The sequence below is a fragment of the Ochotona curzoniae genome, unplaced genomic scaffold, assembly GCF_017591425.1.
Source record: "Ochotona curzoniae isolate NIBS_2020 unplaced genomic scaffold, NIBS_Ocur_1.0 contig_1, whole genome shotgun sequence".
NCBI classification, from domain to species: Eukaryota; Metazoa; Chordata; class Mammalia; order Lagomorpha; family Ochotonidae; genus Ochotona; species Ochotona curzoniae.
This window is the reverse complement of record NW_024464918.1, coordinates 29027792-29052203: the sequence shown is the minus strand read 5'-3', so window position 1 is coordinate 29052203 and position 24412 is coordinate 29027792. Positions and strand designations below refer to the sequence as shown.

Below are 24412 nucleotides of genomic sequence, written 5' to 3'. Positions count from 1 at the left end.
CCCTGCTTGTGGCCTGGGAAAGCAGTCAAGGACAGCCCAAGGATGGGCCGGCACCTATGTGGGAGACCAGGAAGAAGCTCCTGGTTCCTAGATTCAGATCAGCTTAGCTCTGGGCCTTGCAGCCACTTTGGCAGTGAACCAGGGGATGGGAGATCTTTCTCTCTGTCTCTCCTTCTCTCTGTAAATCTGCCTTTCCAGTAAAAAGAAATAAATCTTGAAAACAACAAATGGATCCACTTAGCACTGTGCCTAAGCCATGGTGTCTTCCCCATTCTTGTTAAGACTGTGGCAGCATTGCTGAGTCACTGCATGCTGTGCCTTTCACAAGTTCCTATTTGTGGGTATTTGAAGACTCTCTAAAACTTTACTTCGTAATTCTTTGGGAGCAGGCAGGAAAAACAGAGTGATTAGCACAATTATCCTGGCCCAACCCTGTATAATAAGTAGATGTATGGCCAAAATATTGGGTTGAATCAATTTGCCTGTATAATTTGGGGATGACTGTACTGAGTAAGGTCACATACACTCACGAAGCTTGCAGGAACCCAGTGGATGCAGAACAGTCCTGGAACTCAGCCGTTGCAAACAAAGATCTCAAGCAAAACTGCTGGAGCTGAGGCGATGGTGCACTGCCTGGGGGAGCAGAATTTCTCAGGCAGAGGACCTCCCCGGCCCTGGCTTCATCCCAGCATAGTACGCCTTGATGAAAGCACATTCAAGGACTCTGACTTTGAAATACACAGTGATTTCACAAGGCACTGGCTGAGCATGGGACTTGGGTGGGGAAGCCTTCCTGGCAGGCTTTTCCATCTCAACAATAAACACCTATGAACCCCTCTGAGGGCACGGAGAGCTCTGGCTCCCGCTACCCTTCTGCTATAGAAGGAAAGAGCCTCCACCCATGTGGATGGATTGTACTGCGTGGTCTCCTGACCCATGCGGCTAGAAATGGCTCAGTAGACAATCCTTTTGCGAATGTCTCTCTTGTTCAATTATTATATAAAGAGAGAGAACTTCCCAATTGATAACTCAGCTAGAAACACATCCTTGGGGTGTGTTGGAATGTTCTGAAAAGTACAGGAGTTTACCCCCTCCTGGGACCAAGGGGTTCCCTAAAGTTGCCCTCATTCCTGCTGTTCACTGCATGACTGTCCTAATTGCCATGTTCAAAACCTTATTTTGGCAATTCTGGCAAGTCAAATGAAATTAAAAAAAAAAAAAGGCTGCCATTGGCTGAGATTCCCTTCAGAAAAAGATGGCAGCTCTGATAAGAAGTAGTCTACCTGACCAAAGCGTGACACAGTTCCCAGCACGCCCACGCATGTGTACACCTAAGCATCTGCCTCACTGTGTAGGGGGCACCCACGTTGGCACCACCAAAGCATGGAGCCAGGCTTCCCAGCTTGGCCAGCCATCAGTCGGTTTCCCTCCTCACCCCATCTCCTCTCTTCAGCCCGCTGCGCTTGTTCACTGTCTGACACAGTCTCCTGCAAAGGGACTCATTCCTGAGACGCTGAGCGCAGAGAGAAGGGCTTTACTTGGCAGCTTTAGGTTTACAAGATCGCTGGTGAACAATCAGTCTGTCTGGCAGGAAGGTACGCCCACAAACATTGCAGGGGACCAGCTGGCTCTGGGCACTTGTCCAAGCGGCTTCGTTTAAGGCATCGAGATCATAGAAACCTTTGGCTGAGAGAGAGGGGGAGAGAGACAGAAAAGAAGAAACACAAAGCAATGAATTAGAAAAAGAGAAGGCAAAGAAAAAGGTGAAGTGAATCAATTTTCATTCTGGAAAACCACATTCTACTTTGCATGGAAAATATTTTCAGGAAATACCTGTTGACTAAGGCCTTTAAGCAAATCATATTACTTGCGGAAGAAAAAAAAAAGGAAAGTACTGCTCGAACTTTCAAGGGTTGAGTCAAGTTAGCTCTGAGCCAGGGGCCCTCAGCTGCTTGGGGTTAGAAAAGAGGAGACCAGTTTACAAATTCTGATATGCAGATAAGCATTCTTGGCTAATTATGAGCATCTTTGCTTGCACATCATTACGTTGCACTGGCCTTCTTTCAGTTGACTCTCAATATAAGCTTACAAAGAGAAAAGGACATGTATTTGTTTTTTCCTTTCCTATCCTCCAGTGGAATGTCTGCCAGGGGAGAGTGAATTTAAGAGGAATTGCATGCTAAGAATTTATCATCTCTTCACGGCTATAAACTCCGAGATTATTTAAGTAATTAAAGTAAAGAAAGCATGTAGAATAGTTAATCTGGCAAAAAAAAAAAAGAAGCATCCTTAAGAAAACAATGAAGACAGCTGAGAAATGTCTAATCTTTACTGACACGGCATGAGGGAAAAAGGCATTTGGCTTTATTTTACAGAAACAATGTGGGATTTAGCTGCAATAAGCCATACTGAAACAGAAAGACTGGTATGTTAAATTGACTATGGCTCAGAATCATCCAGTCATTCAAAATAGGCTTTTCATGTATAGCCAGCCATTAAACAGTATTGCTATGCAAGCAGATGAACATTAGCTTGAGTGTTTTTAGCCTGTTGAGAAAGGAATAGCACTGACGGTTTCCTGACTCTAATGGGTTCTTACCCAAATTTGAAAATTCTAGAGTCACCCTGGAGTCTCAGCTGAAGGCTGCAATGTTTGGACACCTGAGTTTGACATCAGGTCTGGCAGCGAGGTTGCCCACAAGACTATCTCCTGCAGTGACTCCCTAAGATGGGCAGAGTAAAGTGAGTCCTCTCTACCCGGAGCATGGGATGGGACCAGAAGAAAAACCTCAGGGATGCACGATTATAGAACCAGCAAGGGGTGGCAGAGCCCTGGTGCTGCCGGGGAGTCCCCAGCTGCCATGCCCTCACCTCTTCAGCCTGTGATAATGATGGTTGAGCAACCTGAAGGGAAGGAAGCAGATCTGGACACCAAATGAGGATTTCTAGCAAAGGTCTTCCAGCGAAGTAAACACTGTGACTTTTTGCAGAACATGACACCCATGCTTACATAAGGAGGAGGAATGGCTGCAAAGACACTCCCGGGAAGCCCAGGTGTTGTTTCTGTGAGGATTCAGGGGATCAACCAAGAACGTGCAAGGAGGGTCAGGAAGGCTGAGCTTGCCTGGCTCATCCTCACAGCCCAGATGAAAGCATCAGGCTCTGTGGGGAAGCCTCCCATGGTTGCCTGGGTCCTTCTGCATGTGGATTGCACTAGGCTTTATAAGTTAATAGCAGCAAAACCTTTAAAAAGTCTGAATGATTCATAGAGATGTCCAGATTTCTGGTTGTTTCTCTATTATACAAAGAGATGACCACACTGGAGTGAAAGTCTTCAGGATGACACCCACTGAAATGGGGCAGCTGCTGTCTCCTTAAGGATAGCCAGTGCTGCCCCTCTTCTAGCCCCCACCCTCCCACGATGTTACACGTGGGTCAGTTTAGGTAGCTTTGTAACAGGACCAGAGGACCTGGCTTTGGTGCCCCTCTGCACCACGAACAGTCAAATACATTCCTGGCTAAAACCATGACTGTTGATGTCTCCAGGGGTATTTCAAGCTTCAAGCTCAAGGTCCGTGTTCAAGCATGGCTTAATAACCTTTGGTGGCAACTTTGGGGAAGAACAGTAAAGTCCAGCAACTCTGTGTCATGCACGGGGACCCTAAAACGACACTTTGGACGGACATTCCAGAACTATCTGTCCCACTCAACTGTAGCCAAGACAATAAATGTTTCTCTTTGAGGTTTTTTGAACAAGTAAGAAAAGAACATCTTTACTCTCACATGTTTGCACAAAAGGATTTCCCATTGGCATATTTCTTTCTAGAACTTACCAGTAATGGCCCTGACTTCCGGCTTTTTAGGTTCTGATCTCCTTAGCTCTTTAGGCAACAAGTTGTTCTCATTGTGCCACTTTTTCAGACATTGTGGCTCGTGGATGGCAATCGACTTTGTTCCATATTCACGACCGCAGATGTAACAAACGACAGTTGGTGGACGCCTTATCATTGTTGGCTGCAAGACGATTAGATTACATTTATACACTCTATTTACAAATCCAAATCTCACTGACAAATCTATATGACTTTGGACAAATTCCCACAGATCTGTGAATCTAACCCCTTTGGCTCCGCTGAGACCAGGTGTGAATGATTGGGCTGGAGGCAACGACGTGGGTTTGGGAGACGATGAAGAAGCTATCACTAGAATTGTGCATATTGGTACTGTGGCAAGATGCGTTTTCTCACTTCATAAATATCGATTGGCTGTCTTCTGACTATTGTGTGTGTGTTACCCGGCTGGGAGTGTACGAAGATAAATCAGGCAAGAATCTTGCTCTCAACAATGTCCGCCTCAGCACGCTCATATGTCTGAGAAATAAAGCAGGAAGTGTCACTGCAGTTTCCAACAGGCGACAGGATGCCCACCCACATTTTCTCATGTCAACACTGTTTACCTGCAGCTTCTGTACCTCTGTGCCGCACAGGCAGGGCACCTAATTGATCACAGATGAGAGACAGCGGGAAAATTCCTGCTTCCTCATCAAGACTGACACGCACAGCACTTCCAAAACCCCGTGGAATCGCACCCCGGTTGCTACTTAGGCAACATATAGGCTTTATTCTTTTTTGGATGTCTCTTCCCATTCCTCTTTTTGGAATAGCCCAGGGTTACCTCTCAGACTATTTAAACTCAAATCCTTCTCCTAGTTTCCAGTTTTCCATGGGAAGTGAATCCAAGGGCGAGTTGAAGATAAAAATGCAGTATGGAATTATTGTCTTCATTGTAGATACGTAAAAGTGTTAGTATGCTTCCAACTAAACAGCAAGCGCCCATGGGCTGCCCTACAGAATCATAACCTTCCAGCCATTTAGAGGCTCAGAGTTGAAGGAAAATTAGTGAACTAAAAGGACTGTCTAAATTTGAGAACAAATCAACAACACCAAACAGCAGAGCTCCGCTATGCCAATGTTATGTTGAGTACAAGGCCATAGTCGTTTGACAGAGAGCAAAGGGCAGGGCAGCTAGGTAGGGACCCTTCTAGGGTGCAGATAGTCTCTGAGGGTCTGTGTGCAGTTTTCCACTCACCCAGAGACAGCAGCTGACAATATAACCCTGGGGAGAGGAAGGTGCAAGGAAATTTATTCAGGCCTGCTTGCATGGAAAGGCAGAGCTGGAGAATTAGGCCTTGCAGTGAGGATCAGGCAAGAGGGGTCAAATGCTAAAGCAGGGATGAGAAGACTTTCTCTGTGTTGCCAGCCTGTAGGATTTCAGGACTTCAATAATGCAACAAGAGAACTGAGGGGAACCCTAGGATCCAGGTCTTATGTTAATCATAAGGAAGGAGCAGATTGCCACCGAACAGTTCCAAACCTATCATGTGTTGAACATAACCAAAGCCAAGGCGGAGTCCAAAGTAAGATACAGATGGCATCGCTTTCACTTCTAAGCTCTGCACAGTAGATACAACATGCTTGTTTGCGTGCATATGCAAAAGTCACCTCCGAATCTACTATTCTGTTACACACAATGCCCAACACGCAATCAAAATTATATGAATGTGAATCACATTCACACATATGCACATAACACTAAATATAATCAGACTAAGACATGACCTCAATATTTGTACTCCTAGAGCCTACATTATCTACTTTAAAATAACTGCTTTAGTAAGTAATTGAAATTCATTATTTACAAATAATTGTATAAAATTTATTAAAGGATGAAGAAGAAAACATAGATGTTTGTATGGTTAGATGGAAAATTCTGGTTGAGATATAAAAAGTGAAGCTGGAAATTTATTTTTTAAAAGATGGGAAATTCTAAGATTTAAAACATGGTATTGGAGAGAAGCTATCAATATAACATGATTTTCAGCTTAAACTCACATAAAAAAAAAAAAAAAACTTGAGGTATGTCAGGAGAAATTACCCCAAGTGTTACACAGAATGAAAAAAGGTCAAGGGGGCTGGGCATGGACAAAGGCCTGACATTTAAGTAACTGGAACAAAAGGAAAAGGATGAAGAAAGGGGACAATAAACAGAAAAAATAAATGATGGCAGAGAATCCTCTGAAGTAACGAGACAATACAGAGAAACCGAAGAAGGACAGACATAAGATATCTCAAAGGACAAACATAATCACGTCACACAGAAACCGCTAAAAGCCAAGGACAACTTTGCAAACAGAGAAAACAGAACCGGTGCATGCAGCCAGACAATGGAACAATTTCACAGTTTCTTGTCAAGCAAAGAAATGCAGGCCAGGAGATAATGGCTGACATTTCTCATACATTGGAAGACAGGACAAAAGAGTGCAGAAGTCTGTATTCAGTAAAACTATCGCACAAAAAAGAAAACGAAATAGAGATGTTTCTGGCTAGACAAAAGGTAAAAGAATTTATTCCTGACAGATGTGTTCTATAAAAATGCAAGAAGTTGCAGAAAGGAAAATATCACCTACAAACCTGTTTCTACAGAAAGGAACGCGACTATCATAAAAAATTTAAAGTGGCCAACACATCAAAATTCACTTTCAAAGAGCAGTCTTAATTTTTACACACCAACAGGTTGTCCAAGAATCTTTGTATTTTGTGGAAAATTTTTTTGAGAAATTGAATAATTTGAGTTAAAGGTGCATGTTTGAGCGTGGGCTTAGATGCCTGTGGGATGGCTTTCTCCCATATCAGAGTGCTTCGGTTCAAACACCAGCTCTCTGTGAGTCAACTTCCTGCTTATGTTCCGCCTTGGAAGCAGCACTTTATGACTCAAACACGTGGGGGTCCCTGACACCCACGTGGGAGGTTTGGATGAAGTTCTGGATATAGCCACAACAGCCATTCAGGGAGTGAATCAGTATATGGAAGCCTCTCTCTGTCTTTATATTTCTCTGCCTTTCCAATAAATACATTTTCAAGACTTCAATAAGTAAATTTTTAAAACTTAAAAACACATCCATAACTAAAGCTATGTATACTTTGATCTACGTAGAAACTACTAAAGCACAAAAAATACAATTAAAAATGAATGTGGAAGATAGAATAATAATAAAAGTTTTGATGATCTACCCAAGCCCTGAAGAAAAGTGAGAAAGAAGAAACAGGTGTAAGAAAGGAGAAAGAAATGGTAAAAGGTGGTAGTGGTGGTAGAATAACAGAATTAGAACACCCACTTGGTAGACTTCATCCAAACACAGCAATAACTGCTGTAAATATAAATAGATGATAGCACACAGCTAAAGTCATAGACTACTAGACTAGATTAAAAAAGAATCAACTATATGTTGCTTACAAGCAGCACATAGTAAGAACATTAAGACACAATGAGGTTGCAAGTAAAATGATGGAAAAAAGTAGTTCATGAAAACCCTAAACAAAAGAAAGCTGGTGTGGCTTTGTTAATACACATGAACTGCCATTCACGGATTGAAGAAATTGCTTCCTGTCTTGAGGATCGGAGAATGCTTCAAGCAGACAGGACTTGGAGAATGGGTAGAATTCAGACCACAACACCCTCTTAGAAAGTAGCAAGGCCAAAAATCAAGCAAAGAAAGAGAACAGCTGATTATTCAGCTTGCCTGGAGCTCAGGGCAGCACTGAAAACCGGCCCTACTAAGATCTAGATTCTGTTTTGTAGGTCACAGGAAGCTATGTCAACTCAGCTCTTTGTTACTATAACAAAAAACCCGAGGCCGGCTAACTTTTATAAAAAGCAGATGTTTAATTTGGCTCAAAGTCCTGCATGTGCACAACTCAAGATGAAGTGGAGCTGCCGCTTGATCTTGGTGGTGGCTTTGCTGCTGGTGGAGTCTCTGGTTGGCACAGAACACCGTGTACAACAAGAGACGGGGAGTGTGTGTATCTGTCCCATGTCTCAAAGCTTATAAAGCCACTGGAATTTAAGCATGGGCTCCACCCCCAATTACCTTATTCAGTCTGATGCTTCCCAAAGGTGCTATGTCCAAACAACTGGGTTATTTTTACCCTCCATACAAATACATGAGACTGTGGGGACTGAACTATGTGAATTACAAGGACAAGTCCTATTTAAACAACAGTAGAAGCTGCTAAGCAGGGAAAAAACTAATCAAACTCCTAGAAAGTTACTCTGGTGGCACAGGGCTAGCAGAGGAGAGCCTGTGAGGATACTTCAGTGAAAATGGAGTCATAAAACACGTTGATGTCCCCAAATTCAAATCCATGTGCTATGTGGGAGGGATCTTCAGAAATTCATGGAAAAAGGCATATTCTAAAACACACACACACACACACACACACACACACACACACACAACTGCATATGGATTTCAAAACTTTTTGTACCAAAATAAAGGTATTTTGCAATTCCATTGCCCATGAACCCTTACAAGTAGCCTGGCATGTTTGAGAGCTTGAAAATCTGTGGCTCTGGAGTAAGGAAATCTTGGGTCTAACGATTCCTGAAGGGAAAACATGACCATGAGGACATGTGAAACAAGGATACCAGCCAATGTCCGTTACAGTAGCAAGAAAACAGAGAGGTTCAAGCCTGCAGTTGAACAAACAGGGGACAGAGAGGAAAGATTTTCATCCTGGAAACTGAACAGGCTTCCAGACAGAACGGATCGCCGAAGGGTACAGAGAAAAGGCCCCCAGATTCAGTTACCAGGGACTTTTGTGAGTGTAGTAGCTTCAGCGGGCTCAGACGGTAAAAACGGAATTGCTAGTACTTGAAAACAAAATCAAGAAAAGGAGGAAAACACATTGAAAAAGCTTACTGAAAAATAAACAATGTTGAAGAAATATTTGATTGGTTGTGATTTGCAAGATAGGGATGGATCTTAAGCAGAGGTGGGAGACAGGAAGACCAGCAGAAAGAGGCCACATTGAGGCCAGGAAGAGATGGGATGAGGGGCACCGTTGAGAGGTGAGCCTTGCAGGAAGGAATCAGAGGGGACTAGATGACGTTGGAGGAGGGTGGTTGCAGGGACGGGAAGAAGGGGAGAATATCGCATGAATGGATGTGGTGTCCTGAGCAGGCAAAGTGATCCTCAGAGAATGAAGCGATGCAGAATCGGGGGCAGCGGAAGAGTGAAAAATGCTAGGACGAGTGAGGCACCACAGGGCATGAATAGTGGTTCCATCAGGGAAGAACACTCGGCCCTTAATGGAAAAGACCTACGTAAGCGGAGCTGCAAGAAATACCAGAGGAATTCGATGACTTTTCAATATGTTCTTCAGTTGCACCATGAGGCTTGAAAACAGAAACAAATTAAGTTGATGGTATGGTTTCCTTTGGGGAAATGAAGCAGGGTAAAACCTGTGCATTTTACAATCGGTCTGCTCTTAACTAAGACTTTTGGGAGTTATGCCTGAAATGGAGAGAGTGCAGGGAAGAAAGTCAAAATAAGAAAATACAGTCGTGAGTCTGGCCTAGGAGCAGTAAAAGCAGATTCTAGATGAATAAATACACAGTGAATGCAAACTAGATGGAAAACGGGGTTACTCCCTGGTGATCCAAGTTTCTATAAAATCATATTTTTTTGAGGTAGAATGTTTTCATTCTATTATTCCACACTAAATCGTGCCAATGGATTCTCTACATCGATCAAAATAACTTCATAGTTGTTTATCCACCCTTTTTATGGGCCATGTGGCTGGGTCTGACATCAGAAAAAAAGTGACTTTAAAAATACTTGGGGAATTCAAGACCTAAGAGAAAGTTTAAGGCATAAGCAATGGTCTCCCAGCCAGCCAACATTGTCTTCGGATTTTTTTCACATGCTTATTTACTTGAAACGATAATTAAATGCAGGCTTTACAGTTAAAAAGGAGAAGTTACTCTTTTTACTTTGGAAACAGTGAATTTATTAAAATTCCTTACAGAAACGATGAGCCAAATCCAGTATTTTACCAAGCCAATCAGCAAAACAAATAGCTTGGTTTATAAATGAAGACATCCATGTCACACTGTGGGAGTGTTTGCTTTGAAAGCCAAGGTTAGAAGAGATACAGGCAGGACATGCTCAGGGCTCAAAGGACGTGGCAAGAACTGGTACCATAAAAAGACTATCCTTTCCAACAAGTCTTCCATGCTCTGTATTTGCGACTGAACTTTCGCTGACCCCACACCATACCTCCATCTTCTCAGGTTTTGACTATCTTAACTCCTAAACTACATGTTAGGGAGAGCCAGCAAACCAGAGCCAGGCCAGGAGAAAATAACATCCCCACGGGTTGAGCACAGATAAGAAATCGCATTTTACTTTTCATGACTTGTGCGTTGTGAATCTGGGACTTCCAGGGAACGCTGAGCAGCTCGCGGTTATTGCCACTATCCCGACGGCTGTGGTTTCCCTTCCCAGCCTCTCTCTAGCAGTTGCAAACAGAAGTGGATGGTTGGAGCTCGGACAGGAGGGACGGGAGAAGAGACCACAGCCCTGGCAGAAGGAGCAGAAGGATCCCACTTGACTGATGTGCAACCCAATAGCTGGGAATGTAGCAAGGCAGGGCCACTCAAGGCTGGCTCAAGGGGTTAGAGGAAGGCAGGGAGGTCCGTCCCTGTGGGGCCCAACCTGGGCCCCTCTCACCCTCGTGGGAGCCTTGGACTGGGTTCCCAGGGGAGTGAGCTCTGAGTTTTCGAAGTGAATTAGCTGATGGAAACACTGTCTGTTGTCAGCGTGACTCTGGATCTCTCTCAGATAAATACAAACACTGAAACGCTTATTACCACCTACATTTTGTGGGACAGCAGGTGAACTGCACTTGTATGAAGAATTCTGTTAAGTCTCACCACAGTCTTGCTTTTTATCCTTTTAATCCCTGGGAAAGTCCATGGAGGCTGACGATACAGGCAGAGGCACTTAGACACTTTGGGAAAAGCTTTCCCTTGTCTGTAGTTCTTGTAACTTGAATCCACTGCCTTCTCATATGTTTTCAATCACTTTGCTGGCCAGTAGTGGAATCATCTTATTGCTTCCCACACAGCATCCTTTCCCCTCTGCTCAAGTCTCTTTTCTGTCAGGAACACCACACTTGCATGGTTACTGGCCAGCTCTGTGTCACAGAAAGGAAAGTAGACATTTAACATTCTCTTTTTCTACTCAGCATAGTTCACCTGCCGTCCCTCCAATCGCCTTTACAGTTTAGAACAACTCCAATAGCAACATTAAAGAAAACATAGAAGAATAGGGATGAAAAGAAGATGCTGGCCTGGCGCAAAGCTTCAGGGGAGAAATTGATACAAGATGAGCTGGTGTCGCTCTTTTGAACACCTGCACGAGATGATGTGTTTCACAGGGTTCCAGATACCTCTTGCTGAGCCTTCTCTCATAGCTCAGGGTAAAAAGATCACAGAAAAATATACAACTTAGTAGCTAGTAGAGCTTATTAAACACAGTATGACCATTAGTTTGAATGGAAAAAAAAATTATTGCGCCGATATTATTGCCTGGATCTTAATGAAAGCAAGATACTAAACACTAATATGAAAGTCATTCCTAGCATTTTTATGATCAGAAACACGGCACATTTGTGTGTTTTTAATATCAGCCCACAATAAATACTAACTGCTAACTTGCACTGTGAAAAGATGTCTGTTTCAAGATTGATTCACATATTTGAATGACAGAGTTACAGAGAGAAGGAGAGACAGAAGTCTTCCATCTGCTGGTTGACTCCCAATATGGCTGCAAAAGCCAGGGCTGGGCCAGACAAAAGTCAGGACCAAGGATTGAACCTGGGTCTCCCACTTGGGTGGTGGATGCCCAAGTACTTGGGCCAACTTCTGCTACTTTCTCAAGGAGTCGGATGGCAAGTGGAGCAACTGGGACTGAAACTGGCATTCATGTGGGATGCCAGCATTGTAGGTGGTGACTTGACGTGCTGTGCCCCACATTGCCGCCCTCTTAGGGTTTTTATGGAGATCTTAGGGGAGCACAATTCAGGATCTTGGCTTTTTGGGTATTTGTTTTGAACCAGAAATTAGTAACAAATGTTTATAGCATGAGAGGCACCTATGAAAACCTGGTACATGCTTCAGTCCCCTCCCCAGACAAGTGTGTATGTATGGGGTCAGGTATGTGACTCCAATTGGCAGGAAGACGCCCAAAAGCCCATCCATTCATTCCAGGATGTGAGCTACTGGCTGATTAGCCAGAGCAACATTTTTTATTTATATAGTTGATCCTGTATCAGTTCAGTGCCTCAAAACGTAGCAGGCTATGCACACAAGAACACAAATGCCCCACTTCTGGAGTTTGCACTGCTTAGCACTGCTTTCCATAGAATTGTCCTGACTACAACAGTCGTCTTGGCTATGTATTCATGCCTCATTTTTCGCTCTCTCAAGTATCCTTATTTAGTCAAAAAAGTTTACAGTTAGCCTATTTCTACTCTTCTTTAAAAAAAAGAAATTAAAACAGAAGCAAAGACTAAAGCAATAACAGAAACTCAAAATCATACCAGTTGTGACAGAGAGGCATAACAATAAGAATTCAAACATAGAAGTAAGGCAGAATAAGTATAGAAATTATAGTTAACAAAAGTGATATATTTTGGCAAAAATATCTTAATTATCAAAATCGACAGGGAAGGAACTTGCAAAGAATTTAGAGATGCAAATTCCTTACCTTTCAGTTTAATACATTAAAACAATGTAAAAGTAAAATCTGAAGTGAAATATTTGAATATCTGCAATGAGTGCGTATCTTTTTTTCTAAGAATAATGAGGTAACAAGAGGAATAGCAATTCCAAAATCAAAAGTAAAGAGGTGATTAGAGATTAAAGTCAGTCCCAATGGTAAAGCCAAGTCCAGCCCAACAACTTTCTGAACCTTTCATACATAATTCAGAAAGGAAATTCAAAGATGTTGTATGTCATTTATTTCAGTACTGTAATAAAGAGAGCTAGAATTATTAGTAATGCAATAGCTTTGTATGGCACAAAATAGATATTTTTATATTTAGCATAAAATATATTTTATATATAGCATAAAACATATAAAATGTGAAACAGGAAATGTACATTCACATTGGCGTCTGCCCTGTCTGCCGACACGACGTTTCCAAAACCCTTGTCACATTCTGGCATTACTGGTCACAAATTTTCTCTTTGGTCTTAATCCCCAGATTATGGCATAGGGCCCTCTGAGAGCCTTAGTATATCCTCCATTAAGTGTATGCTTCATATGCTAATGAGATGACTGCTCCCAGGGGTCCCTGGGCAGCTGCAGGATGGGGGTTAGCTGGTGGAAAGATCATGACTTGAAAACCTCAGCTGGAATTGTCAGCTCCATCTCTTGATCTCCAGGGCAGAGTTGGGGGGATTGAGTTAATAACCAATGACCACTGATTACTAGTAATGGAAACTAGTAATGCAATCTCCACAAGAGCCCAATCTAAAGAAGGGGTTTGGAGACTTCCAACATGGTGAACACAGTGAGGCAATGGAGGGTGGTGCACAGAGGGAGGGAATGGAGGAGCTGCAGCATCCCATGTGTAGGACCCTGTGCATCCCCACATCTGTTCTGCTTTATAGCAAACTGATAGTGTAAGCAACTTAACACTTCCTGACTTTGTGACCCATTTCAACAGAGTATCAAACAGAAAGAGGGCATCTTGGGACCCATCATTTTTAGCCAGAAGTGGACAGAAGCATGAGACATCTTGGGACCTAGTACTTGTGACTGGCAGCTGAAATGGGAGGCGGTCATGCGGGATTGAACCATCTTGCTGTGGCGTCTGCACTGACTGCAAAGGATCCATGTCTGAGCTGAGCTAAGTGACAGAATACCCAGGCACCAGAAGAGCTGGAGATAACACAGTACTAGGTAATTAGTCAAGAAGTGACCTCACAAATAACTAAGCAGTGCCATATGATATTAGCCATCGTAGGTCAAGAAATGGTAGCCAAACCTAATGGACAAGTAGACAAACCCTCTTTTAGGTCCTGCACAGCCCATTCTAGCTTAATAACACAGTACCAGGTAATTTTCAGCCTTCCAACCACCTTAGTTCCCTCTGTACTTGACTGTTTCATGCAAACTTGGACTGACACAATCTCACAATTTCTGTGGTCCTTTACAGTTATAAAGTCTTCCAGCCACCCTGAATTCAACACCATTCTCTGTGCTGCAGGCCCACGGTCCTCAACCGTACTACCTCCATGCCTTTACTCCTCTGACTCTTACAACAATAAGCATTTAACTGAGAAGAACCACCCTTACAACACTGGAAGTGGTAAGGAAATCTGACCTTCACCACTGCTAATTCAGTTGACACAAGTATCAACTACTAATTAAATTCCAAAGCAAAGTTTGTAGAAGCCAAGATAGGGGATGATGTCCTGAAGTATGAGAAAAGGGAGTTTTGAGCAGAAGCTGAGGCCATGACTGGTATTTGAAGTGGGTTTACTGAGGGAGAAAATGAGAGAATTTCGTGAGCAAACTGCTAAACAACATGGCTGTCCTAGAAACTGAAAGTACTATGGGTATGCTTGGTGCAAAGCTTTCAAGTACTTAAGGGAAAGACAAGCTAGAGGAAGTGTGTAAGAGGTGGCCAGTGTTTTCAACACAGGATCAAAACACTCAAAGATCAGACCTTGAGAGCACGATCAGATTTTGGCATCTTTTCCTACGTGCCTTTCCACAACCTCTTGTCACCTTGATCCTGATACTGTAACCTCCCATGATTCAAGGCTGGTCATGCATCAGGAATGGAGAGGCGATTGAACTGGAACAAAGAATATGCTACACCGAAAGGACTGCATTTGCCTCGTCAAGGAATTGTGTGAAGGCATGAGTGCAGGATGAGGATTAAAAGCCATGAGGCAATTTCTAATTTTTATGCAATAAACCTCCTTGAGTATTCCATACTGGAGAAATGCAGACTGGCTTTGCTTGCGTTACCACAGACAGCACTCTCAAGTTACAAAGTAGAGCAGGAATGCAACTAGGAATAACCATGGAAAGATCAACAAAATGCAATGACTCCATGGATCATGACTTGTGAGCAGTAAACATATATTCAAAGTAAGATGTTCAGCTGAAAAGAAGTAACTGCTAGCTATCACAACATCTTGCAGATAGGCGAAAAGTCACATGTACCCACCTGGCATAACAGCTGTTACAAACTGCAAAACACAGGTACCTGCAAAGTGCTGAAACAAACAGGAATCAGGGGTGCTTAACTTTGTTAAAACATAAACAGATGGGGACAATAGGTGACATCTAGGAAGACTGTAACCCCTAGTACTCAGCCAATGAGGAATAGAGGAGGGACAAAGGGACCTGCCTGCTAGGGAATGTCCTCAATGTACTGCTTATCAAACATCGGATACTGCAAGACTATGAGCAAAGCCTCGCCTGCGCCACACTTCCTGAGTCCCAGTCCATTCTTCGAGTGGACATGTGAGAATATTTCTCACTTTACTCAGCAGTAAAAAAAGAATTAACAGTATTTAAATCAACATGGATGAGACCCAGAATCTTTTCGCTGAAAGAAGCCAGACACAGGAGAGCACGGACTGCATGATTCCATAAAATTGAAACTGTTCAGCAGTGATTCAAAACCAAATCTGAAGGTAGGAGGTAGAAGGCAAACTGAAGAAAAAAAGAGTATAATGAAACCATTCCATATCTTGATTATGCTGGTAATAGTCTAAAAATCCCATCCAAAGTCATTGAATTGCACCTTTAATGGGTACCACGGATTTTAAACAATTCCTAAAAAAAATCTGATCAATAAGCATTCCCGCAGGCAGAGCTCAGTAAGGTATGTTCACTTTGGTAGGCTCAGGCAGTGCATGTTGTTGAATGAAATCCAGACAATGCACTTTGGAGTGGATTTTTGCCAAGAATTAGGAAGAATTCTCTATAGGGAGAGGTTAGGGAGGGAGGGAGGATCTTCCACGTGCGGGTTCACTCCCCAAATGTTTTCGTGCTTTCAACAGAGAGGGTTGCACTTGGCTAAATCAAGGAGCCACAAGCTCCATCTGGTCTCCAAGGAGGGTGGCAGGAACCACTTGAGCCACTCTCTGCTGCCTGCCTGCTTGTTCATTACAGGAAGCTGGATTTGGAAGCCGAACTAGGACCTGAACCCAGTCTCTGCAGTATGGGATGTGGGCACCGCCAGTAACATTATAACTGATGAATTCAATGCCTGCCCCAGGAATATATATATATATTTTTTAATCTGGATTCTAAACCTTTCCATGCATTTCTCTAGAATTTCTCTAGTTCAATAAAACAAGATGAAACAAAACGTACAACTTCATATAAATGGGGATTGGGAGACTAGAGATCATTAGGAAAGGTTTTAGCGAGAGTTGGGTTATTTAGGACATTGATATTCATTTTTCCCAGAGTACATGCACTAAAAAGAAACCCTCTTCATGGAATTCCATCAAATCCAGTCCAATTGCAGACTCCCAGGCCAGGACCTAGACCCTGCCACTGGAGCTGAGGGACACAGAAGAAGGTCTCTCCCCAGGCCTGTTCCATGGGCCTTCTGTTAGTGTGAACTTGAGTGGCTACTTCTCATCTCCCAGTGTGGAAACTCTATTGGCATCTCAGGGTCTTTGCATGTGTGCACAGAAGAGGCTCAAGGTCAATGCTTAGCTTGGATATGGTCCATGTGCTGGGAGCTTGCACCTGGAACCTCAAAGATGTGGAGCTCGGGTCCCTGAGACAGAATTGTCACAGAGAGGGAGTTAGTTGTCCTTGCCACTGTCATTGTAGAAAAGCTCTAGTCCAATGCCTGACTCTCCCTGCTTCCTGACACCAAATGCTCTGCTGTCATTGTGACACCAGCTCCACAGAGCTGTGGCTGGAGGCCCAATAGATGGGGTCATTAGCCCTTGGACACTGAGCTTCCAAGGCTGGGTGCCAAGTAAGTTTCTTTATTCATGCTCACACTAAGCAAATTGTGTTGTAGTGATGAGAAACTGAGGTGGGCCAGTTGCTAACTTGGATTGGTTTTATGATATTGACATCCTCCTTTTCCTTCACATTGTCCTATTGACCTTGCTCTTGTCTGCCCTGGGGCCCACAGCTGTTCTCCAGGACCATTTCACTCAGGAAGAAAGAGTTGAGAATTCTGGCTACAGAACATCACTCTACAGTTAGCCTCCTGCTACCAGGGACCAGAGGGAGCTCCCCACATCCCACAGGCCCATAGTGGAAGGCAGCAGTTTGCTGAATTTGTTGCTTGTCCTTGAAGCACCTGGCTCCCCATTAATCGAATTAATCTTCATTTAATTACATGCTTCATAGTTCAATTCATTTACGTTTCATTAGATGCCTACAGCAGCTCTGGACCAGGTCAGGGCCATAGCCAGGAACCAGGAATGTGATCTGGGACTCCCAGGAATATGGCTGGGACCCAAGTGCTCACAGGTTGGATTGGCAGGGAACAGAAGATAAGGGCGCGAAACAGGGCACCAAGGCTGTTACTCTGATGTGCAACATGGGCGTCTTAATTGCTAGGCTAGAGGTTTGCTTCAGTTTATCCATTTTGATAATTTCAGTGGGGCTGTGACAAAGCTGCCCTGTCAGTGTGCAAAGGCCTCTTTTGTTACTGCATATGCAAATCAATTGCCTGGCCCCTTCCTTCAAGGAGCATGCTTCGCACACTAGCTAGGAATATGCACAGGTTTTAATGCAGAAAATTGAACGATGTTTTTTGTTGAGGGGAGGCAGTTTTTTTTTTTTAAACATTTCTGCATGCTGCATGCCAATGGAGGTCATTACTAACCTAAGAATCAAAGAGAACTCAGGAACCCAACGGTCAGGCAGCCCTCTCAACAGGAAACAGCCCCTCAGCCAGAACTGCGACCTGGAGCAAACAAGGATGGCAGCTCTACCTTCAGGCGCTCTGCCACTGAGCGGATGTAGTCAGGAATCGGCAAAGGCACAGCTCAAAACGTGTGAAAGTAAGAAATGGTGACCGTGGAGGCCAGCGTTGTGCTGCAGTAGGGTTAGTGGTCACTGTGAGTGACCCCTGTGCATCCCCTGTGAGTACCAGTTTGAATTCTGGCTGATTCACTTCTGATTCAGCTCCCTGCCCGTGGGTGTCAGGGGGCAACAGATACTGGTCCAAGTGCTTGGTTCTTGACTTAGTCTTGGCCTAGTTCCAGTTGTGATTGTATGAGAAGTGAACCAGCAAGTGGAAGGTCTCTCTCCTCTCTGTGTGTTTCTCCTTTTCTTGTGGTCACTCTTTCAAATAAACAGATCTTAATAAAAACAGTGACCATGGGGCCTGGCGCAGTGGCGCAGTGGTTAAGGTCCTCGCCTTGCACGCCCGCCCGAGATACCATATGGGCACTGGTTCTATCCCGGCAGCCCCGCTTCCCTTCCAGCTCCCCGCCTGTGGCCTGTGAAAGCAGTCGAGGACGGCCCAAAGCTTTGGGAACCTGCACCCGCGTGGGAGACCCGGAAGAAGCTCCTGGCTTCGGATTGGCATAGCATCGGCCGTTGTGCTCACTTGGGGAGTGAATCATCGGACGGAAGATTTTCCTCTCTGTCTCTCCTCTCTGTATATCCGCCTTTCCAATAAAAACATAATAAAAATAAATCTTTAAAAAAAAAAACAGTGACCATGGGAGATACAGACACGACAATTTTTACCTATCTTATAACTGGACCTGCAGCTGACCCTGAAAGGCTGTCTCTTACATGGGCATGACTGGAGCCCAGCACAATAGGTCCAGTCTACCAACATCTGGGTTTAATCAGATGCTTCTCAATAAGACAATGGGATTCGGACCAATGATAATGTAATCACTTTGTGTACACAAACCGGAGATGCCTACTGCAAATGCGGCTGAGACCAACAGAGTAGAGAACCCCCACTAAGTGGAAATGCACCCCAAGGAAAAGCTGTAGGTGTTGCTATTGCAATTCATGGTTGGCTGCTCAGGAAATGTTTACTTCCGGTGGGCACTGTGCCAGGTGCTGTGCCATGGACAGACCCCAGTGGCGGCTCACTCAGTGGCAGTGCTCCTGATGGACTCACCGCCTTTACTGGGGGACTCTGTTCCCTCTAAGCTCTGGCCCTGGGAGACATCAGGTCAGCATGCACAGAACCTCTTCCACATGCAGACTTCTGTGGGTTTGGCCTCGAGGTATCTGTCTCACACAATGACCTGGTTGCTGTGGAGTCTCCCCAGGGGCTGCAGGTGGTCGCTGGTGGATGAGCAGAATGACACATGCTCCAGCCTGAGGAGCACGAGCCCTGATCTGTCCCCCATCTGTCACTGTCTCCTTAGCACCCCCAGTGTATCTGCCCAGGGCTGCCCCTGTGGATGATCCCTCCTGGATCACAGAGTGTAAGGTGGGGCCAGCAGACATGTCAGCCAACAGGCATGTTTTCTTCGGCCAGTCCAATGTTGTCACAAGTCTTGAATGAATATCTGCAGGGGGACTTGCTCACTGGGACACTTGGGCCCTGGTCCTCCCTATGGCCTCCAACGTGGTTGGCTCTGTCCTTGCAAGCATTTGAGTCTGTGACTCTGAGCAGGCTGCTCCCCCAACTGCTCACTCTCACCAGCAGCAGAGATCTGACTCATCTCAGTTCTAAGGGGGCTCAAACTTCATGTGCCAATGGCTAGCAAGGGTTCTGTCATCCATCTAGTGACTCCATGTCACCACGCTCTGCTGTGCAACCAGTGCTTTTCAGGCTAATGGCACAGACTCTATGGGATTGAAAACCTTGGCAGATGGTAGAGGTGGTCTTCTAGAGAAAACGCAGGGCAGGCAGTGACACGTCAGACATACCACACTGGACACTCACACTCACTCTGAATTGAAGCAGGTGGCCACTCTGACACAACTGGAGGAGAGCTCAGAGTCCATCTTTAGTCTGAGGTCCCTGAGGCTGACTTCCATGACCACATGTGCACAGTGGCCAGGAGGGAGCCCCAGGCTGTTTCCTTCCAGAATCAGTTTTGCTTTCAAACTCCCAGCAGGGCTCCCAGGCTGTTACAGCAAAGTGCATCTCGGCAGCATCTGAAGGGACTCATGTGATGATACAGCTGTTTGTGGGGGTCATTCCATCAGTGAGTGTTACTGCTTCTGAATGACAAAATTACATAGTAAGGATCTAGGCTTTAGCTGCAGTTGTAGGTTTTCCACATGTCTGATCTCTTCCATTGGGCTAAACGACGCAGGTGTCTGGGTGAGTGCTCCATGTGCAGGTGAATCCTGGTAAAGGGGTGGGCATATCCCAGAATGCAAATGCCTGGGTGGCACAACAGGCAAAATGAAGAGAATAGCCTCTTTCCAAAATCTTTAATGCTGCAATATTCAAGGATATCTGACCAGGGAGCATTGTACTTAACCATAACTAGCACCTAAGTAGGTCCTGTTATTTATTCTTATAGTAACTATCTGGGCAAAACTCAACATCCCCATTCCACAAGCCAGGAAACCAAGGTCCGCATTGGTTAAGTGGAAAATCTGCTTTATACTGCAGGCAGCGGGTCCTCTGGCCCGGTGTCACACCACACTGCCACTGTGGACGGTAACGAGGGGCGACCGGTGGGGTTTTGGCAGGCACTCTCCTTGGCTGGGATGAGAAAAGGGCTATTTAGAATTTAGAAACAAGATTATCAGGGTTAGTGTGGGGCCACGCTGTATCCTCCACACCCAGAGAATTAGGCAGTGGCTGGGGCTTGGGAGAAGAGGGGAAAAACCCTCTCTGCCCCCCTACCTATCTCATGAATTCATTCCTTTGGATTATACACTATCCCTTCCCCAGAACCGCAGCTGGGATGCAAATAGTCCCACAGGAGACACGTTTCTAGGAAGGAGTGTATAGGATTCTTCCAGTGCCCTTGCAATCGTAGAAAGGTGTGGAAGCAAAGAGCTGGGGGCAGGGAAGGCAGAAAGTTCTGAAAGAAAAGGAGAACAGGACACAAGGCCAGACCACGGCAGACTTATTCGCTGTGCCGGAATGTTGCCTTCAGCCATTTGAAGCAAGCTTCCCTCCAGTGGAATCTTCATTCCCACCGGTACGTCCCACAGGTGCAGGGTAATGCACAGGACCAGCTGTGAAATCTTAAACTTTGGTCATCACAGGGTTGGATCATCTAGAAGTCATCGGTGTTTCACATTGGCTTCTGGTGTTCTCAAATGATCCTACCCAGATGTCACATCTGGAAGGATCATTGTTTGAAATTAAATTGTTTTTGGAAATCACTGGACGCCACATAAAAGAATTTTCCAATCCAGCCCTGTCTACTGGCCAACTATAAGAGAGTCTGTTACCTATGATTTCGAGTTTTATTTTGATAACTCAAACAATCAGAGACTTGCCTATCATGATTTGGAAATTCTATTACTATTGAAGCATCTTCTGTACCTCAGCTAGAAGAAAACGATTGATGATTCCAATGACCGATAAGATCAATATTGTAGTTATTCAAGTATTTATCGTGGCCCACAATACAGAAAAATATAGATCAAAGAACTAATTCAAAGTTGAGTCTGTGTTCCTGAAAGTATTACAGTTTCTTAACAGAAGATTATTTTTGTCTTTTTGCACTGAGATGATTTTTTTCCTGAAACCTTTTGGAGACTTTCAGTGGGAGGTACTGATTAAATATCTTGTAGGGTAGGAACTTGGAGCAGAGGTAAAGACCCTACTTGGGCCCCTGCAGCCCATTTTGGAGTGCCAGGCCTCAGTCACAGTTCCACTGCATAGTCCTGCTAACGCACATCTTCCCTGAACCCACTGGGAGAAGCTCCCGACTCCCTGCTCTGGACCAGCTCAGTTCTGGCCATTGCCGCCATTTGCCCTCTCTATATGCTTCTCTCTCTCTAACTCTTTCAAGTAAAAAACAATTAAATAAACCTCATTTTTAAAAATGACCTTTATCTGTTTTCACCTCTATGCCAGAAAGGTATCCTGGGAATTGAAAGCTCTTTGGAAACATTAAAGATGGGACCAGAGTCCCAGAGCAGGTCCACTGTAAATTGATGGAGTTCTTGGATTAGTTAGGCCCTTCTTCAATCTGTAGGACATTTCTTTATATATTAGATAAGCTCGCAGAGGTGAGCAGAAGAGATAAGTAATGCAAAGAGGAATATTGTGATACAATATGAAGCAAGGCAAGAGATGGCTTCCCAAGGAAAACTCTTTCCCACCCCACTGAACTTGAGCTTTGCGTAGCACAGTAGGATTCTGTTTGTGGAACAGTCACCTCCATTTCAGTAAATGGAGTCATGTGGCATTGCCGTTGGTGGCGTTCTAAGGGTGTGTGGAAGGGCTGGTGCAGTAGCATAGCATAATATTCTGCCTGAAAGCACTGGCATTCCATATGGGCACTGGTTTATGTGCCAGCTGTTCCATTTCTGATTCAGCTCCCTGCTTAAAGCTTGGGAAAGCGGTGGAGGATGACTCAAGCCCTTGGGCACCTGCACCCATGTGGGAGACCCAGAGGAGCCTCTTTGGCTCCAGATCAGATCAGCCCCAGCCATTACAGCTATTTGGGGAGTGAACCAGCAGATGTAAACCCTCCTTCTATCTCTCCTTCTTTCTCTGTAAAATCTTCCTTTCAAATAAAAATAAACGTAACTTAAAAAAAGTTTGAAGAGAGTTTTAGTTGTTGATCTTGAGATTTGATTTTTTTTTCTTCTTTTTAAAATCTTCCATCTGTTGACTCACTCCCCAAATGAGTGCAATGGCCAGTGCTGCGCCAATCCGAAGCCAGGAGCCCGGAGCCTCTTCCGGGTTTCCCACATGGGTGCAGGGTTCCAAGGCCCTGGGCCAATCTCAATTGCTTTCCCAGGCCACAAGCAGGGAGCTGGATGGGAAGCAGGGCCACCAGGATTAGAACCAGTGCCCATATGGGATCCTGGTGCATGCAAACTGGGCCCAGGATTTGAATTTTTAAAACTATGGATATCTACTCATCAATTATACATTTACTAAGCACCATCACTGGGGAGTGTGTGTGTGTGTGTGTGTGTGTGTGTGTGCACACTTGTGTCTGGAAGCAGGGAGATGGAGAAAAACAACCTTATGAAGGAGAAGCAGGCTTCTAAAGACTATGAAATAATTTAATCAGGATTATCTTTTCTGAGAGTATAGCCCTGTTCCAATTTCCACTCAGTTTAGACTTGAGTAATACTTGAATGTATAATACAGGGTCCTCTTCTCTCACAGAAGTTGTAAATGTTATTCTGAAAACAAAACAAAACAAACAACAACAACAAAAGCAAAGCCATGAAGGAGAGCCTTAGGACAAAGATGACTTATTTTTACTTTGGGATTCAAGTTCTAAGAGAGGTGGCCTCTCTCATTGCCTCTTTCCACTAATACGTGATAGATACACTGAGGCTGAAGTTTTAAAACTCTTTTTGGTTAGGTCAACACTTGTACAGATGAATATTATCCTTCTCATTTTTGTAAGAGGAAATTATTTACCAATGACTCTACTTTCATCGCCCACATACTCCACCCGTGGAACACACACGCACAGATTTGAGATTGACTTCTGGCATCAACAGCGTCTAAGAGAAAGGATCCTTTACCTTCTTGCCGTGCCTTGGACACCTGAGAGCCATGGGATCCTAGACAGCTGCCATGATATGCAGGATGGTTGGCCCCAAGAAAGGTGAAGAAATGGCCCAGGGCAGTGGACATCACCTGTCCAGCTGTCAGCATCAACAGAGGGCAGTTTGTGAGGTCAAGGATGGTTTTCATGACATCAGCGCAGCTGAGGAGGCGCACTGGTGCTACTGAAGATAATGAAAGGTAAGAGCCCCAAATGGGGTCCCATGGCACGTTCTAGCTACCACCTGCCTATCAGCTTTTTCTAACTATAACAAATATGTGATGGAAGCTGTTTATGAAGGGAGAAGGTTTGCTTCCATCGACAGTTTTCAAGGTTCTTCACTCAACAGTGGGTGACCCCACTTTTCTGGCGTCTGAGGAGGGTGGTGGATGGCAATGGATAGAGAGAGAATCACACACAATAGCATGGCAGGCCAGGAAGCCAAGAGAGATAGAAAGGCAGGGACCATCAGGCTCTCCTAGGGAAGCCTCTGTGGTCAGATCACAGCGTGCCATACCAAAAATTGAACCCATTCTAATCACGTTTCAAAGTCTCACTTTCAAACACAATCTTAGGGTAATACTCTGGGGATCAGGCCTGTAACCCATGGGCCTTGGTGGGCTCCAGGTTATCACTCAAAACTAACAACCTCCAAAGTCATCCATGTGATTCTGGTATTTGGGAATTCCAGACACTTGACTACAAACACTACATCTAAAAGAAGACAAGAAGAGACAAAGGACTAAGAAATTTCTTTGAAAAATCACCTTTTTCTATGTAAACTCTGCCGTTTCTTGCCCGATATCTCATCAGGAAATGTAACATAAGCTAACCTGCTTTGCCTTCCCACTCCTAATGGGCAACCTGGCCTCCATCC

General features: G+C 44.5%; 1 protein-coding gene across 1 annotated transcript; it reads right to left on the bottom strand.

The window, feature by feature from the left end:
* Window positions 1–1495: 1495 nt before the first annotated feature.
* LOC121153645 (zinc finger protein 474-like) lies at window positions 1496–23627 on the bottom strand. Its single transcript, XM_040976310.1, has 3 exons — window positions 23513–23627; window positions 3834–4014; window positions 1496–1686 (listed from the first exon to the last, which is right to left on the bottom strand). The coding sequence occupies exons 1-3, from the start codon at window positions 23543–23545 to the stop codon at window positions 1535–1537; spliced, it is 366 nt and encodes a 121-aa protein (XP_040832244.1). The 5' UTR covers window positions 23546–23627; the 3' UTR covers window positions 1496–1534.
* Window positions 23628–24412: the final 785 nt, after the last annotated feature.